Here is an 18,858-nt window from a genome sequence, read left to right as displayed (position 1 = left end):
GCACTTTAGTGAATTTGCCCCATAGGTACAAGACTGTAGGATGAAAAGAGAAATCTGAGGGGGGGAGTGCTGAAAGGAAGAGGAGTGAGGGCGGAGTTCATATGACTGACAGCTGAGAAGGGAGGGTAGAAGACGGAGGTGTGATTGCAGATTTGGACGGTGAGCGATGGAAAAAAAACAACCAATGCGCCATTCCGAAGGCATAGGACATCGCATGAAGGACGTATTTCGCTGCAGGATGTCCTAAAATGCGTTCCGTATGCGCATGACCAAGACTTGCGCACTTAAACACGCCCCTTAACTATGTGCGTCATGCTGGTCCTTAAGCTCCGCCTTTTTTTCCAAGACATTTCCCTAAATGACGTCTAAAGGAAAGTTCCATTGCTAAATGAATTCGCGGCCGAATCGATTGGTTACGCCTGCGTGGGCTATTCACGCTTCCATTTGTTGGGTCTGAGCGTCGGTCGTGAAAGGTTCAGTGCTTCTCTGTTCCTCCCAGTGTAACCCCCTTACACCCTTCCTTCCCCCTCTTCACCCCCGGCTACCGCTCCAACTGGTCCGGCATTGTGTCTCTGTATATAGCCAAGAAGTCGCCGGGCCCTGGTGACGGAGACCGGGGGAGGAGAGGGAGCGGGCGTCACGTTCTCTACAAAGCCAGACCTACAGACTGGGCCTGAGCGCGGAAGAGAAGTGCTCTTGTTCGAGGGGAAACTCGACGGCTTTAGGACGGAAGTATTTGTCTGCCCCGGGCTCGGGACGGTGCTGCCCGAAGGTGGGGAGCAGAGGAAGCAGGTTTCCTCCCCGGGGTTTGATGATGAACCCGCGGTGGGGATCCGGCACGTCCCAGGCAGCTCCTCTCACCAGCGGCTGATCTTCCCAACACACCAGCGGTGAGTACCTGGGTGAGTAGGGCCGGGCGGCTTTGTCTATAGATTTATTTATTTACTGGCGCCACAGCTGCTCAATTGGCTGCTGGAACTGTTTCAAGATCTGGAGAACTGAAAGTTGCCTCTGATTCAACACACTCTGATCCCTGTTATTTACATTCTATGTCCATGTCTTCTCGAAGCCTGTGAATCTACATCTAGAATCTTAAAAGTGCTTCTTCAGCCAAAAGCTGTCCCAATTAAAAAAATTTCCAATCAACTTTCCAATATCCATTGCATTGTCTCTAAACTTATTTGCAAATGTTCTCAAGGCGGTGGAACCCAACTGATGAATAGCCCTGGGGGAGAACTCTCTTCTCTTCCACATTGTCTCATCCAGACAACAGTCTGCTACAGCTTTCCATAGCAATTGCATCTAAAAAATAACACCTGAAAAGCCACTGCTGAATTTTACATTTGACACGAACATTTGAAATGCCGCGGACAAACTTTAGTCAAGGTATAATGGAAAGTTGTTTAGAATTAGAATGTGTTTGTTTTGAATTAGAATGTTTTTTTCATATTGCAACAACATTTCCTATTTTTACAAGTGTGTTCCAACTGTTGATTTGGTATCAACAGCAGGTTTAATCCAGAGATGTGCACAGTAAGAAAAAAGAGAGATTAGGCCGCACTTTAGTGCTCTGCCATCAGCGTTCCCAACAGGTCACTGACCAACACCTGACGCGTTTCGGGAGTCCCGAAACGCGTCAACTTTTTGTTGAGCCAATATTAATCCTGAGATGGTTACCTTTTTCTTGGTAGTAAGGCACACGTTTGCATTTAGCTACACGTTTATGCTGTAGCAATTATATCCAGCTCAGGATTCACAGTAAGGTACAAGATAAAATGTTAATCAGCTAGCAGGCCTGAATTAGGCAAATATAGCTAACAAGTTCTGGGCTGTGATTCAAAATAAGCAGAAAGAAGAAAAAGTTTGTACCAGTGTCACGATAAAGCTCCTGCGCCACAGCTTCTGTCCCAAATAAGAAGCAATGCAAATGCCAAATCTTTAAGGTTGTGGACAAACAGGAACATAAAACCGCAGAAACTGTGCTGCAAGGTTTTTTTTATTCACTATATATGAATAAAAAAACCTTGCAGCACAGTTTCTGCGGTTTTATGTTCCTGTTTGTCCACAACCTTAAAGATTTGGCATGTGATTCAAAATAGACCCTGGGACATAGAGTCCCAAACAGCCCCCCCCCCCACAAGCCTAATAAATAGTGACTGTCTGGCAATTTACAGCAGCCCCTCTGGCATTTGCCTGAACTCACAGATTGCCAGTCCGGGCCTGTATCGTAATCAGATTTTAGCATTATGTGGCCAACATTATGGAAAGTACAGCAGGTGGTGCTCTTGTTGAAACTAGCAAGGTGATTGTGTAACAGGTGTAATGCAAAATTCTGTACGAGATTGGTATGGGCAAACGTATCCTGATAAAATTAGTTTTAGTGTTTGAAATGGAAAGCCTAAAAAGATTAAATCTCATTATATAACTTTGGGTCTCCTGATGTTACTGAGCAAATATATATCAAATGGTAGGGTAGTCTATAAATAATGTAATGGTGAGTTATAGGGACTCGCCTCAGTTCTCACAGCTTCAACAATTACAACAATACTGACCCCATATGGCCCACCTTGCGCATTTCATACCATCCGGTACCATCAAAGTCACCTATGACTAAGTACCGGATGGTATGAAACGCATAAAGTGGGCCATATGGGGTCAGTATGTACCTTTTTAATGTGATATTGAATAAATGTTTGAATTTTAACTAATATTCAGTCATGGGACATATCAGATATAGATATATATATATATTTTCTGATGTTACTGGACTTCCCAACATTTGATTATATGTTGAAGCGTCCTGTTAGATACAGTTCATCAGCTTCTGGGAAACCAAGCTTAAGAAACAGGGCTGTAGAACGAGTGAAGCTTTACAGCAAATGACACTTACTGTGGGCCCCATCTAATGTCCTGTGCAGAAATAACACTTACAAGCAAGCACACATGTGCTTTATGGTTTGCATGTAGAATTGATTGAAGTGCACATGCTGGGAAGTCTGGCTTGGTTTTGGATTTTTGGGTTCTCTGCAAATCTGCGAAAGATTCAACTATTTATTAAAATTAACCTTTTGCATGATGAGGGAAAAGTAATTCTAAGCAACTTTTAGATACATTTTAATTCAAAACTTTCAATGATTTCCATGTTGCTGCTAGTATTCTCTGTCTGCCCTTTGCTATTTTTGTCATTGCTTGACTGATTATAGAAACCGTGCAGCACGAATCTGCTCTCTTCCAGCCAAGACTCCTCATTCCCACAATACGGTGCATGCGTCAGTCTCATTTTTCTCAGGCCTGTTAATCACACGGCATAGAAGGCATTGCAGTAATTGGTGACTCAAAAGCACTACCTCATGCTTTCAATTAAAATTATAAAAAAAAAAGTCTTGGCTGGAAGAGAGCTGACTACCAATACGATGAAGGATGAACAGCCAGAATCAGAACAAACCGCAAAGAACAGCTAGGGACTAAAAGTTCCCACTGCACTTTCATGACATGCAGCTATAATTTGAAAGTGCACTCTATTCATGTGATCGCATATCAAGGAAAAGCACTGGCTGATTTCAAACACTTGCCATTCACGTAAATGGAGTAGCCTTGACGATTGTACCTGGCTTTACTAAAATGTCACAACATAACTCCTGAAATGAACTCCATTCATTCTTCTTTCTGGAAATGATACTTTACTTTTCGGTGATGAGTGTCCCTTTATTTGCATAAGGCAGCTGGATGAACCCCTAGTCACAACAGTTATTTTTGTGCACACAGTCTCCTGAAATACTGCTAGATGCCTCTTGTAATATGTACCACGCGATACTGGACTTTTTATACAGGTATGGGACTCTTATCCAAAATGCTCAGGATCGGGGTGTTCCAGAATAATGGATCTTGTCATAATTTGTCTATTTGAAATTAAGTTAAACATTAAATAAACCCAACACACAGGTTTCATTATATTGGATTCAATATATCTTACTTTGTATCAAGTACAAAGTACTTTTTCTTTGTTTCAGAGAGAGAGGATTTTGTCAGTAAGTAACTCTCCTATGCAATAAAATCTTGGTATACGTCAACAAAATTTGCACCAGTGGGAAGTACCCAACTGTATTGCACATGGATTTTTCTCATCGGTTTCTTTAGCAACTTCATGTTTGTATCCATGAGGCTTTTAGAATTCCCTGGCAAGTGGTTACATTTCCTTATGACAAACACCCCCTCCAACTATAGTCAGGTGATCCCACTGGTGTCTAATAAAAGGGCAGCCAAGTTTGGGAGTTTTACTTTGAAAGCAGCTAGTAAGTTGCAGGTAAAACGTATTCGTCCCTTTTATAAAATGTATAATTAAACCATAGAATTCTTAATGAATCAGATGAAAATTGAGCATAGGACTGGCCAGATATGGGATGACTTTGACGTAGTTGGCCAGCTTAAATATATTGCAATATATGGACAAACAATCCCTGTTTTGTTTAAAGGGTAAGGCATTTTTCAGTAGCAGTATGCACAAAATGTCGCTGTCTTAAATATATTGATAATGGGTTGAGTGCAGAGGAATCTTGTATTTGTTTATACATTTCCTTATGGCAAGACCATGTGACTTCTAGTTGCTTTTTTAATAGTTTCTGTAAATAGCATTTGTCTGTTTCTGGCATTCAAAGTGAGTTTATTACATAGAGCTATTTGTTTTTGTGGTTCAAAGCCTTATTCATTAGTTTAGCAACTTGATGGTAAATGCTAAGAAGTCACGTGTTGCTGTTTTTGTGGCGGAAAGCCCTATGGTAGCAAAGTCCTAAGAAGATTAGGTTGCAAAGAGCACATTAATCAGGTCTGTGAAACGCTTGGGGGACTTCCTTTATTACTGAAAGAGGATCAGATTGTGCCAGATGTGTGCATATAAATAAATGTGTATGTATTCATGTATTTAAACTTGATGTTTTAATATCAGTTTGTAGGATACATTTTTATTGTTATTTGATTAGCACTGCAGGACATAAAGGGGCCGGCCTTCACCAGTGTGTTGTATGCCATAGGGATTGAAAGCTGATATTTTTCTCCATGGTGATGATCTGGGAATTCCAGAAAAGAACACTGATACCAATGAATCACTGGAAACCCCACATGCCTTAAAGGAAAAGCATGCTTTTCTTTAAACTAGTTTTTATTTTTAAAACCTGTATACATAGATTGTTCTGCAGAGAGAGAACAGTAATAACCTGCACCTGTAGTGGTTATAGTAAAATTGTACTTAGGCATTAATGTATAAGTTACCTGATGGTCCGATTTATCCTGAAGAAAGCTTGTATGCATTCATTGATTTACCATGAAATAATGCTCTGTCCTAAAGCTGAGCTACTTGAGAGTTCTGGTTTCTTTTTAAAATGGTGGTATCATTGGTAAAATGTTATTATGCAGGATACTGGTGTTAGTGCACAGTGACACATGTAAGTACTGAATTGGTCTCTAGGCTAGGGGATGAACCAGCAGCTATGATCAGCTAAAGGACCAGTAACATCAAAACATTTTTTTAAAAAAAAAATCGTTGGTATACAACGAAAAATAAACACCAAGACAAATAAAAATTGCGAAGCCTTATTAAGAAATAACTTACCAAAACACCACTTCCGTTCCTCTTCAAAAAAGGTGACAGGGCGACCATCCATCTTGTTGTGCTCGACTTTCTCCTCCCTGGCTATTTTACTGACCACACCTTCCTAATTCTGCTGCCCCACAGCCAAGGCTAGGGATCCCCGCACTTTCCCTGGCTGAGGAAGTGCTACTTATCCAAGGTGCTTCTTACGACGAGGTCAGATCTTAGACTGGCCTTTACACCAGGCATCTTTCAGTTGCCAATGTGACCCGGGGCATAACCTTGGAGTGGGAATCCAGAGGAGCGGGGATTACGGACAAGTGCTCGGCTTGCTGGCATTGGATTCTGTGCCTCGGTCCTGGCAGTTTTCGGGAAGAGGATGCCAGACTGCCGCTCATACCCGCTTGCCCTGTACCGACTCATCTGCCTTCATCACTTCGTGCCCATCCTAGATCTGCTAGATCCCCATCACTGCTGCCCCAATCAGTGCCAGTCCCGTTCATTGAGCGCCCGCCTGTGCTGTGGCTGCTCCTCTCGGGTTCAAGGCGTGAGTCAGTTTGTGCTGCTCTATGACTATGCCCACCATAGCTGCGCCCCAACACTGCCCGAGGATCAGCCTTTTCTGATGGATGCATCCGGTACTTTCCGACTGGAGCTGAATGGATCCGAGAGAAACAAACCCGTTAATGGCTCCCTGATAAATCTGACCCTCCCGGCAACTGGTCCTCAGCGCAACTGCTTCTTGTACAGCTGACAGCAGAACTGCCCCAAGTCTTCCTCCCTTGTTAGGGTGCCAGGCAGCTCACGTGCAGAGCAGACACTAGTGAGGCCTCACCCCCATAACTCTGCACCCGGCGCAAATAAAGTGCAATGAACAAGTGCCCGGACAGTGCAGAAGACAACTGCAGAAAACTCGGGGCAGTTGTCAGGTTCAGCACTATTGCCCAGTACATTCAGGATTAGGGGGCAGATTTTTACGAGGAGATTGTAAAACTGTAAAAGAGGGTTCCCCAGCCTGGCCCTGGTACAAGAGCCGTTCCCGTTACCTGCACTGTGCTGTTGATAGCCCGAGGCTGCGGAGTTACAGTCTGGGATGCAGCTCACTTTGATCTCCTCGTAAAAATTGAATTCGATGTCCGAGCTGCTGTGCTGCCCCTTTCATTGTCCAGTCCTTGGCAGCACAGTAGGAGGGAGACAGGGCAGCGCAGTGCGGGGGCTGGGGGTGGGGGAAGAAAAAAACATGAACATAGGAGTAATGCTGGGAAGTGGGGAGCAACTGGCAGGCAATGGTGATGTGGGCTTGAGGATTCGACATGTGCCCCCGCAAAAGAAACCAAATACATCGCTTAGAAGTGCTGCCTCAATCTTGCCGGCAGAGTAGAGTGGCCAGGAGAGATAGCCAGGGAGGAGAAATCATCTGCTGCAGAATGGATGGTCGCCCTGTCCCCTTTTCTCAAGAAGAGCAGAAGTGGAGTTTTATTTTTTAATAAAGGCTTTGCAATTTAAAAGTTTAATTTGTGTTGCTGTTTTATTTTTCGATGTATACTAATGAATTTGTTAAAAAATGTTGATGTTACTGGTCCTTTAAGTTTTGATCAAGTAGCATAGCTAAGGGCATAGATTTGTGTGTTAAATATTTTCTTTTATCTTTATCTAGTCATATGAGTTGGAGTTGCTCTACTGCTTATCTCCACGAATGCCTTCTCTTTAGTCTTGCATAGACCAGTGTTTTCTGTTGGCGATAGATAATACATTTCTGTAGATGGGTGAAAATAAAAATCCTCTCCACCCCATGTAATAAAAACAGGGTGACCAAATATTAGGTTTCCAGTTTAATCCTTGGAATAGGTTTTTAATTTTTTCTTTTTTTTTTTTTTTTTAAGATCCCATGTTGGGACCTGTACAGTCTTTTTTTTTTTTTTTTTTTTTTTTTTTTTCAAGGTAACCTGTAACTTGTGCGTTTCCAGTACTTTCTTTATCTTTATCCTTATCTTTATTTCTAACAAAGCTCTTAGTGGGAAGCCAAGTACAATTTAATGTTCTTGCAATGATTGTATTCAACTGCTTGAAGCCTTTTGCTCCAGTTTTTCTATTTTAACCTTTTCTTCTTAAATTATTCATTGAATTTTCAGGTTAAATGGATGTGTGTGTATCTTCGGGAGACCAAATTCCCCCGAGCGGATCTTTCCCCGAAATGCCACTAACGGCATGGCTATATCGGGGGTAATTCGGCCGTATGGCCGAACAATCAAATTACGATGCGCCAAGGGGCTCCGACGGGTCGGTCGGTTAAAAATCAAACCTTCCCGATCGATATCGTGGCCAGATATCGATCGGGAAGACCCGTCGGAAGCCCCCATACACGGGCAGATAAGCTGTCAAATCGGTCCAAACAACCGAAGCTTTATCTGCCCGTGTATGGCCACCTTAACTGTTCTAGATATTCCTGGAACCACAGCAGTCTGAATGCTATAACACTGTTTTTGTACATATGTTACCTTTTGATTACGGGTGCCCATGATTTTAAGTTTTTTTTAATCCTTTATCTACATCAGTGGTATTCAACTGTTGGCATACTATTATATGCAAAATATGTAATAGATTATTCACTATACTATGTTTGAGGGGCCAGTTTATAATAACATGCTGTAATCCAAAGGGATAAGTGGAACCTTTGAGCATTCTTAGTACCATACACTATAAACAATCTCTTGAGGGGTTCCAGCCTGACAGTCCGACCTAAAACCAAAAAAAAAAACCCACATATTATAAAGCATTAAATTGTTGTATTCAGTGATTGTATATAAAGATCTTACAGCATTTGCCATCTATAATGATTCTTTCCTGCTTAAATACAGGGTGTCAAGTCATAGGTTATTTAAGGATGTCCGAACTTCAGATGAATGTTTTGTATTGGACAGAGAAGGGGTTGAGAAACAGTATAAAAGCGCTAGAACAGGAGTACTTTACAAATGCAAGATCTACTTTTAGTCATGATTTCCCATAATGCGCTACATTCATTCTGGCATTCTGCTCCATGGAAAATATTACTTAAACATTGATTTATACCTTTGATATAAATGATTTATCAGAAAATGAATATTTAACAAACAACTAATCGTATGTAACATAATAAATATCTGAAAAGAATTAAATAGGTAAGGGGTATTTTCACAAGCCGTTTGTTGACAGTGTCTTGAGATCTACTGATCACCAGCTAAAGGTTTACTGATAGATCCTGCTCTAGAATAAGTACTTATTCAAATAATTTAAAATAATTGACTAATCCTGAGAACATTTTAGCCTGCTTTTAAACTTGGATGTTTTAAATTAGTTAAAACTAAAATTGGGGTGTGGCTTGTTTGCTTCTTCCCTGGGCTGGTGCTCTTCTTCAAAAAAGCACTGCCCCGGCATTCTTTTCCACCATAATGTTCCATTGACCAGTCATCCACTGCTTCACTACTGGTTTCTCTGCTGCCCATATGCCTAGCTTCCGTAGATGCAGGGGATGCCTGGAACATTAACAAAATATGGAGACGCAGCGTTCAGAGGAAAAGTATATTGGGCTGGTTTTGAAGAAGGAGGAGCGATTGCCCTGGTTAGGAAAATGTCACCCCTTCAGTGACTAAACCTTTAATTTTAATGTAAAGGTAAATGTATGTGTGATTAATTGCCCCTGCCCAAAATCGCATGTGGAGTCAAAGGTTCCTACCAAACCACATTAAACCAACCCTACTGCTTGGCTGTATCGCTTTTATCATGACAACTATTTATCCTACCAGTTATGGGCTAAAACAATGGTAATAGTTTAAAGATCCAGTAACGCTAGGAATTTAAAATCCCTTAAAATAAATGAAGGTACAGTTAAACAGTATATATTAATACTGAAGATTTTAAAGCTTTTTCTCTGTAATAATAAAACCGTACCTTGTACTTGATCCAAACTATATATATATATATATATATATATATATTTATATTATATATTTATTTATATATTTATATATTTATATATTATATATATATATATATATTATATATTTATATATTTATATATTTATATATATATATTTATATATTTATATATTTATATATTTATATATATATATATATATATATATATATATATATATATATATATATATATATATATATATATATATATATTTATATATATATATATATATATATATATATATATTTATATATATATATATAAAAAATATATACATAATACTTTATACATAAATACTTTGACCCAGCACCCACGTTCATGGAAGACTGGTTTAGAGTGCAAGCGTCTGATTCAGGTTATAATTTAATCTTTATTGGAGATAAAACCAGCCTATTGGGTTTATTTAATGTTTACATGGTTTTCTAGAAGATCCGTTATCTGGAAAACCCCAGGCCCAGTCATTCTGGATAACAGGTCCCATACCTGTACTTGATACACATTTAAGATTTTACCTGTCTCCAGCAACTGCAAATATTATTGGAATTATTGGTAGTCTTTTTATATATGAAATGCAGATCGGGTGAACAGACACTGCATTGAATAATGATCTGACTTCTGTAAGTCCGATATCATTTGTAAAATAAACACCATTATTTATCAAACCTACATGCCTTAATCTGAGGGTGTGGTGTCTTAGTGAATATGTACCAACATCACAAGTACTAAAAGGAGAAGGAAAGTCATTGCCAAAAGTTAGACATCCCCAAGTGATGGTATTTAATTACATGACACCCTGGGCCGGTGTTCCTATTAGGAGAAGACTGCATCGTCTTTCAACTTATTTCTTCTCACGGCTGCGCATGCACAGTAGAAAAAAAAAGCTGGATTTTAACTCAAAAGCTGCCTATTTTGTTCTACTGCGCATGCATCTGCTCTGGAAATTTGGAGAGTAAAAAGGCAGGAAGACAATCATTCTGTGGTACAGACCTATTCAATTTTGTGAAAGTGCAACTAACTTTTTTTTTCATGAACGTTAGGTTATTTTAAAAAAACAAACCTTGGGACTTTTTTTTTCTTTAATCAGGTTAAAAAATACTCATGAATATTTGTTTTTGCCAACATAGATTTTTCATAAATAACCCCCTTAATGTTTTGTTTTATTGTTATTGAGAACGTTAACTTTTCAAATTCCAAAAAGCTTACAAGCAGTTCTCTTCATACAAGACTTCAAGTCATGAGGCTGAGTTTATGAACTTTGCCTTTTTTGTGGCAGCAGTTATATTTAACTGGATGAACAGCAATTACACTAAATAATTCATGACAAAGAACTGCTTTTCACATTGATCTTATCTAGCAAGTTTCTGTTCCAAAGATTCCTTTGTATGTGGCGCTCATTCGCATTTCCCTTTTTAGTAGTTGGATGCCTCTTGAGAGTTGGAAATTAGCTTTTGTGTGTTAGTTAACATTATACATTTCATGCGAAGGCAAAATGTCATTCCCTGGGAGGTCAGAGCTGCATAAATTCTTTCATGCCCCTGGGGAGCTTCCGTTTGGAAAAATAAACACCAACTCTTCCATGCTGAGATTTTTTTCATGGTATCAGATGGTTTGCTGAATTTTCCAGATTACTCCACCCCCCCACACGCCTCAAATGTATTTATTTATACTAAAGTTTAAAATTCCTTGGTTTATTCATTGTGTTAGTTGGGACAATGTTAGCTTGTTTCTTTTTTCATTCAAAACAAAAAAAAAAACAGTCCAGATTGTCTTTTTTTTTTTAATATGCAAACTTAACGAGTGCAATTTGCAACATTTTGGATTTTAATTGGTTATGTTTGGTGGATGATCTGAGCTTCCTGTGTTTTTTGTAGTCATTCAGGGTATCCTGTTATCTAGTCTTTTGACTGCTTGATCAACTTGTGTGATCTAGTTTGATGCAGATCCATTCATATGTTGGTCAAGTTAAACCATGTCCTTTTAGGCTCACTCTTTTCCCTGTTGTCAAGGCAGAAGTGCAAGGCTCTGTCCAGTTGCATTATTGATCATTTGGCCATGATTTCTTAATGGGTCCTTGAACACAGACTGAATTGTGTTGTTGTCCTTGAAGGTTATTAAGTTTCCTTGACCAACAATGACTCCTATTGCATCCACACTTCTGGTTCCTCTCGCCGCTCAAGTTGAACAATTGAATCAGCAGAGATTTACTGTGCATTTTCAATTGCGGACATCATTATATGAGTAGGAGTGTTGCTTTTAGAGACTGGAGGTTGCCCTAGTGCAGGGGTCCCCGACCTTTTTTACCCGTGAGCCACATTCAAATGTAAAAAGAGTTGGGGAGCAACACAAGCATGAAAAATGTTCTTGTTGGTGCCAAATAAGGGCTGTGATTGACTATTTGGTAGCCCCATGTGAACTGGTAGCCCACAGGAGCGTCTGACCGTACACCTGTTTTTTTATGAAATTAAAACTTTGCCTCCAAGTTGGGAATTCAAAAATAAGCACCTCCTTTGAGGCCACTGGGAGAAACATCCAAGGGGTTGGGGAGCGACATGATGCTCGCGAGCTACTGGTTGGGGATCACTGCCCTAGTGAATGCATTGAAGGGGTTTCAGCCTATTTGTGTCAATAACGGTTAAAGGAAAACTATACCTCCAAAATGAATACTTGAACATCAGATCGTTTATTTCAAATTAAGTGGCAAATTAAAAAATCTTATCAAACTGGAATATATATTTAGGTAAATATTGTCCTTTTACATATCTTGCCTTGAACCACCATTTCGTTATGGTCTCTGTTCTGCCTCAGAGATCACCTGACCAGAAATACTACTAACTGTCTGTTAATTGGCTCATGTGACCTAACAAGTATAGTTTGTTTGTGTGCACTGTGAATCATACAATCCCAGGGGGTGGCCCTTATTTTTTAAAATGGCAGTTTTCTATTTATGATTACCCAATGGCACATACTACTAAAGTATATTATTATGAAAATGGTTTATTTACATGAAGCAGGATTTTTTAATATGAGCTCTTTTGTGAAATATATTTTTATAGAGACCTACATTGTTTGAGGGGTATAGTTTTCCTTTAAATGCTAGAAATACACTGGATGATTTGATAGTAATCTTTGTGTCTTGTTTCACATGAAAAATGTATACCTAATTTATTGAATTAAACTATTTTTTGCCTTAATAAAAGTCTAAATAGTTTTTTTTTTAGAACCGATTTGCAAAATGTATCTTGCTTGTTGGAAAAATAGATACTGTTGAAGTCAATTTGGTTAGAAAAGTAGGATTTTAGTAAGGATATTAAAATATTTTTATATATTTTTTTCTTGTAGGTATGGCATCACAGCTGCAGGTGTTCTCCCCTTCTTCAGTATCGTCCAGTGCCTTTTGCAGTGCAAAGAAACTCAAAGTTGAGCCTTCTGGCTGGGATGTTACAGGACAGGGTAGCAGCAACAAGTATTACGCGCGCACCAAAAACCTCCCAGTTGCTCAAAGACACGCAAGTTCATCTCACCAGGTAGCTGGTTTCAGTCTATCTGCCTACGAACCCAATCTCCTAATCCATGCAGCAGCTGCTGAGCACATTGTGGTAACAGCTGCAGACAGCACAGACAGTGGCCCCACCACTTCTCTCCAGAACAGCCAAATCTTAACCCATAGAAGCAACGTTCCTTTGCTGGACCCTTACCAAAAATGTGGACTGAAAAGAAAAAGTGAGGAGGTAGACAGCAACGGTAGTGTACAGATTATTGATGAACGGCCACCTCTGATGCTGCAAAACAGAACCGTGGTGGGTGCTGCTGCCACGACCACCACTGTAACCACTAAAAGTAGCAGTTCCAGTGGCGAAGGAGACTATCAACTGGTCCAACATGAAATTCTTTGTTCCATGACAAACAGCTATGAGGTGTTAGAATTTCTGGGAAGAGGAACGTTTGGTCAGGTGGCAAAATGCTGGAAGCGGAGCACCAAGGAGATTGTAGCCATCAAAATATTAAAAAATCACCCTTCCTATGCTAGGCAAGGGCAAATTGAAGTGAGCATCCTGTCTCGCTTGAGCAGTGAAAATGCAGATGAGTACAACTTTGTGCGTTCGTACGAGTGCTTCCAGCACAAGAATCACACTTGCCTTGTTTTTGAGATGCTGGAGCAGAATCTTTATGACTTTCTGAAACAGAACAAGTTCAGTCCACTACCACTGAAATATATCCGACCCATCCTTCAGCAGGTAGCCACTGCTTTAATGAAGCTTAAAAGCTTGGGCCTAATTCATGCTGATTTGAAACCTGAAAACATTATGCTTGTGGACCCAGTGCGTCAGCCATACAGGGTGAAAGTTATAGACTTTGGATCTGCAAGCCACGTATCAAAAGCAGTGTGTTCCACTTACTTGCAGTCTCGTTACTACAGGTAAGATTGTTTCTACTATGAACAATGGGCCAAAATGATATGTACCTGTTAATGATGGCCCTTTTGATTGGGCAGGTGGGCAGTGGGGAATTCATGCTTTGGTGTTCCAGCTAGTGATGCTCCAAATTCAGGATTCGTTCGGAATTTGGCCTTTTTCAGCAGGATTCGGCCGAATCATTCCGCCCCGGCCGTACCAAATCCTAATGTGCATATGCAAATTAGGGGAGGGAGGGAAATCACATGACATTTTGTCATAAAACAAGTTAACATTTTCCCCTTCCCACCCCTAATTTGCATATGCAAATTCGGTTCGGTATTCAGCCAAAGCTTTTGCAAAGGGTTCGGGTTTTGACCGAATCCAAAATAGTGGAATTGGTGCATCCCTAGTTCCAGCGTCTAACATAGACAGCGTTTCCACTTATTTGATTTGGCTGTCTGCAAGACCAAGTTTCCTGACTTGCTATAGCCCTTTATTTTAAAGCCTGAGCAGGGCTGAATATAGTTGCTCTGCATTTCTGCGCAAACTGTAGCCTGATCCCCAGTGCACCAACAAGTCCAGGCAATTGCAATGGAAATGAAAGGCAAGTCGTTTACCGCAATGGTATTTATACACAAATGGAGTAAAACTTTGATTAGTTTCTACATACCTATAGGATGAGGACTTTTCTCATTCAAAATAGGTTAACTGCTGTCTGGAAATGTTAACGTGTATAAGCTAAATATTTGGACACAAACATTTCCTGGTGTTTGTGGACCTTCAACATTGAGTGGCAGAATAATTTGAAAACGTTATTAATGATACTTTTTCAGTATTGATACTTTTTCAGTATTTTACACATCTTTATTACAACTTGTGTAAAAAATAAAGTGATAAGTCATTTCCTTGTATATTCTTGTCCACCTGTCCTACAGAAATTTTTTTTTCTACCCCAAATATTTTGTTTATTTTATTCTGAAAAGTTTTGGTGAAGGGAACTATTCTGTGAAATCTGATATCTTACTAAAGCAGCCTTTCATCTTTGTTTCAATCCCTTCTGTAGATATAGCCTACCTTGAAAACAGATTACTCAACATTTGCTTTTCAAAGTCTGCAATTGTAATTTTTTCTTTGGATGATGATTCTTAGCTTACATAATCTTCCTTACCCTGGCTGACCTGAATTTAGCAGTTACATTGCCAGTAGCACAGCAAGCGTCCCTAGTTAAGATAGAGGCATGTTTGGCAATGAATTTCTGAACAACTGACAGTTTAGCATTTGAGCTTTAATACACATGTGTTTGCATGCATTTGTGTCTCTGCTGCTGCCATCCCCTGTTCCATTCCATCTTTAGGATGCCATGCATACTAGCCCTAGACGTATCGTTAACACTGAATGAGTAGTCTTATGAATTAATGAGTGCAACACTGTTTTGCCATGCTAACCTCTGAACACAAAGAGCTGTCAATTTAAATAAGGGTGTGTTTATGGGTCATTTGTCATCTTTAAACGCCAGTCTACATTTTTTCCTTCCCCTGTTTTTTGTTCCAGTTCAAAATTTCGCTACCATAATAACAGGGGTCACTGACCCATCTAAAACACAAATGCTCTGTAAGGCTGCAAATGTGCTGTTGTTGCTACTTTTTGTTACTCATCTTTCTATTCAGGCCCTCTCCTATTCATAGTCCTCCAGTAGTAGGCATCTGTCCGGTTTTGAGTCCAGTTTTTCGAAGGGCTGCCTGGGTCAAAACTGCCTGCACGGTTTTCCACATTTGGAAAACTGGGCAGGGTTCCTTATGGCCAATCACGACCGCTATGTCATAGCCCCACCCCTGACATCACAGCCTCCCCCCTGACTCATCACCGCTCTGCCCCATTACATCACGTCCCCGGCAAAAGGTGGTAACCCTATCTGGAGCCCTTCTCAGATGTCACTCAGGAGGGCAATGATTTTTGTGCACATGCAATAATCACCTGCGCTGGCTTCCTTTCATGAGATTGAATTTGAGTTCTAATTTTGCCATAGATGTTATACTTCACTTTCAATTTAAACATTTTAATCCTTGTCCTTGCTTTCCATTGTACACAAACACCCACAACATCCCTTGAACATGCTCTTCTCGTGAATTTTAGGTAATTAAGAGTTGCTGTAGCAACTATCATAGTGCAATAAAAAGTTAATGTGTTTACCACTGCGCTAGTGTTGGCAAAAACACTACAATAACAGATGGCAGTTAAGAGATAATTTACCAGTTGTATTTAATTTCTGCAGTCTCGCGTCTTTTTTTTTTCATATGAAGGACATTTAAAGGAGAAGGAAAGCTCCAAGACAGTTTGTCAACAGATTAGCCACAATAGTACAAGCAAGAACACTATATTTATTCTGCAGAATGCTTTACCATATCTGAATAAACAGCTCTAGACAAACAGTCTCTGTTTGTTTAGGATAGAAGCTGCCATATAAGCTTGGGGTGACATCACTTCCTGCCTGAGTCTCTCCCTGCTCACTTACAGCTCTGAGCTCAGATTACAGCAGGCATGGGAGGAGGAGAGGAACAAACTGAGCATGCTCAAGCCCTAGCCCTGGAGGTTTAAGCTAAAGGCAGGAAGTCTGATACAGAAGTCCATGTGTACACAATAGAAGGAAAGAAACAGAGCAGAGCAGCATTACTTTGCATAGTTACTGGTGTATTTATATAGACCTTTCTGTTAAAGCTTAATTAATTTTAGCCTTTCCTTCTCCTTTAATGTAAATCATGTATAAACAGTGCTGCTTAATTTTTTTTTTTTATATTTCTCTTTAAATAGGACGAGATCTGTCCTAACACATTTGTGTGCCATGGGTATGTGAACCTTATGTTTCAGTAAATGGTGTGCCCCCCACCTTTGGCACCAGTAACTGCAACTAAGGGGCCTTATTATGTAGTTTAAATGAAAATTTGTTGAAAAAAAATGCAAAATTATCAATCAGTGTTTTATTTTACTCCATATGAACACTAGACTTTCCATTATTACGTACAAAGGTCTGAAGCATTGGTAAATAAGCTCCAGCGGAAGTCGCACAAAAAATAAATTAAATAAAGTGACGCCATTTTTACTCGGCGATGGGTGCTGAATTGTTCCACCTTGTTTATTTATTTATTTTTACAACAAATTTCATGATTTGACATGGAATTTCAAATCATTAACTTTTTTCTGCTTTAACTATTATTTGATAAATAGACTTGTGTTTAGGGTCGTGGAATGGCTGGATGTTCTCTTGATCTTTGGCTTGTAGACCCTGCATTTTCCTGTAGGATTTACTGGTATTGAGAATTCATTCAAATGCATTGATGATGATACATCTTGTCGATACACCTGCTATTTTCCTCTTCAATTGATCAAAAACTTTGACTTTGTTAAATTTGTTGCTCATTACCTAGCTTTAGGACTTGCATGAAAACCAGGTTATGCGTTTGTATGTATAACATATTAAACATCCCAAAAGGAATCACAAACTTTTGAATATCACTTTATCAGCATACTCTTGTCTTCATCTTTCAATGTCAATGGAATGTAAGATTTAATTTTTGTCCTTTTAATATAGAAATGTAATACCACCTAGCCTTTACTTTTCAGTTACACACGCAAACAGTAAGCAACTAATCTTCCAGTTTGTTGTGCACTATGGGTGGAAACGTACTCAAACATCGTGATGGGCATGGGGATGGTTTTTTTTTATATAGGCATCTGAAAGCTATTGTAGCCTTTAAAATCTTGTAACTACAGTAAAGCCATCTCCAGGCCCCAAGCGTTCCAGTCTGATATCTGTGTAGGTGTGTGTGTGGTTTTTAGCATAATTTCCTAACCTTATATTTGTTTATACAGAGCCCCTGAAATCATTCTTGGTTTACCGTTCTGTGAAGCGATTGATATGTGGTCATTAGGGTGTGTCATAGCAGAACTGTTTCTTGGATGGCCTCTGTACCCGGGAGCATCAGAATACGATCAAGTAAGTCCATAGTAGTGATAAAATATATTATATTAATGAACTTCCAGATGCATTTTTTTTTTTAAAAAAAAACTTTTTCTCATTGTAATTTACAACACAGTCCAATGAAAAAGTTTGGGAACACCTCTTCTTTTTTTATTATTGGCTGAGCTTTCAAAATAGCAACTTCCCTTTTATACATAATATGGCTTATGGAAACAGTAGTATTTCTGCATTGACTTTAATTTTGCTGTCATGAATAAATTTAGACAGGTGCATACATTTTGGCACCCCAACAGAGATATTGCATCAATACTTAGTTGAGCCTCCTTTTGCAAATGTAACAACCTCTAGACGCCTCCTATAGCCTTTGATGTGTGGCTTGTCTGTAACCGCTCTCACAATCCTCCGTGTATGACACTCCTGTATTTTTTTTGGCCTGCCAGACCTGGGTTTTACAGCAACTGTGCGGCATTCCATTTCCTGATTACGTTCTTTACAGTTTTAGGGCTAGTCCACACGGGGAGATAGCGACGCGTTTGCGGTCGCGGCGACAAAGCGCCGCGACAGTCGCCGCGACCGGCGCAGGCGACAGTTTTGTATGGGCGCCTATGTAAAAACGCCTGTGCTAACCACACGAGGCGATGCGCTTTTCAACAGTCGCCTGAAAATGCCTCGCCAGGCTTTTTCAGGCGACTGTTGAAAAGCGCATCGCCTCGTGTGGTTAGCACAGGCGTTTTTACATAGGCGCCCATACAAAACTGTCGCCTGCGCCGGTCGCGGCGACTGTCGCGGCGCTTTGTCGCCGCGACCGCAAACGCGTCGCTATCTCCCCGTGTGGACTAGCCCTTAACTGACAGTTTAAACCTCTGAGATGGCTTTTGTAGCCTTCCCCAAACCATGATAATGAACAACCTTTGTTTTCAGATCTATTGAGTGTTGCTTTGAGGATCCC

At 40.0% G+C, this 18,858-nt stretch overlaps 1 protein-coding gene across 9 annotated transcripts in view; it reads left to right on the top strand.

The window, feature by feature from the left end:
* The first annotated feature begins 287 nt into the window (after positions 1-287).
* Positions 288-18,858, top strand: part of hipk1.L (homeodomain interacting protein kinase 1 L homeolog) — a 51,323-nt gene continuing 32,752 nt past the window's right edge. For 2 of the 9 annotated variants that reach the window (XM_041581068.1, XM_018245258.2), the window contains exons 1-3: positions 293-890; positions 12,879-13,956; positions 17,801-17,924. In XM_041581068.1, the coding sequence (XP_041437002.1) occupies positions 12,881-13,956; positions 17,801-17,924 (1,200 nt within the window). In that variant the 5' untranslated portion in view covers positions 293-890; positions 12,879-12,880. 9 annotated transcript variants of the gene reach the window in all.

This window comes from Xenopus laevis, chromosome 2L (genome assembly GCF_017654675.1).
Source record: "Xenopus laevis strain J_2021 chromosome 2L, Xenopus_laevis_v10.1, whole genome shotgun sequence".
Classification (NCBI taxonomy): Eukaryota; Metazoa; Chordata; class Amphibia; order Anura; family Pipidae; genus Xenopus; species Xenopus laevis.
This window is presented reverse-complemented; position numbering and strand designations above follow the sequence as displayed.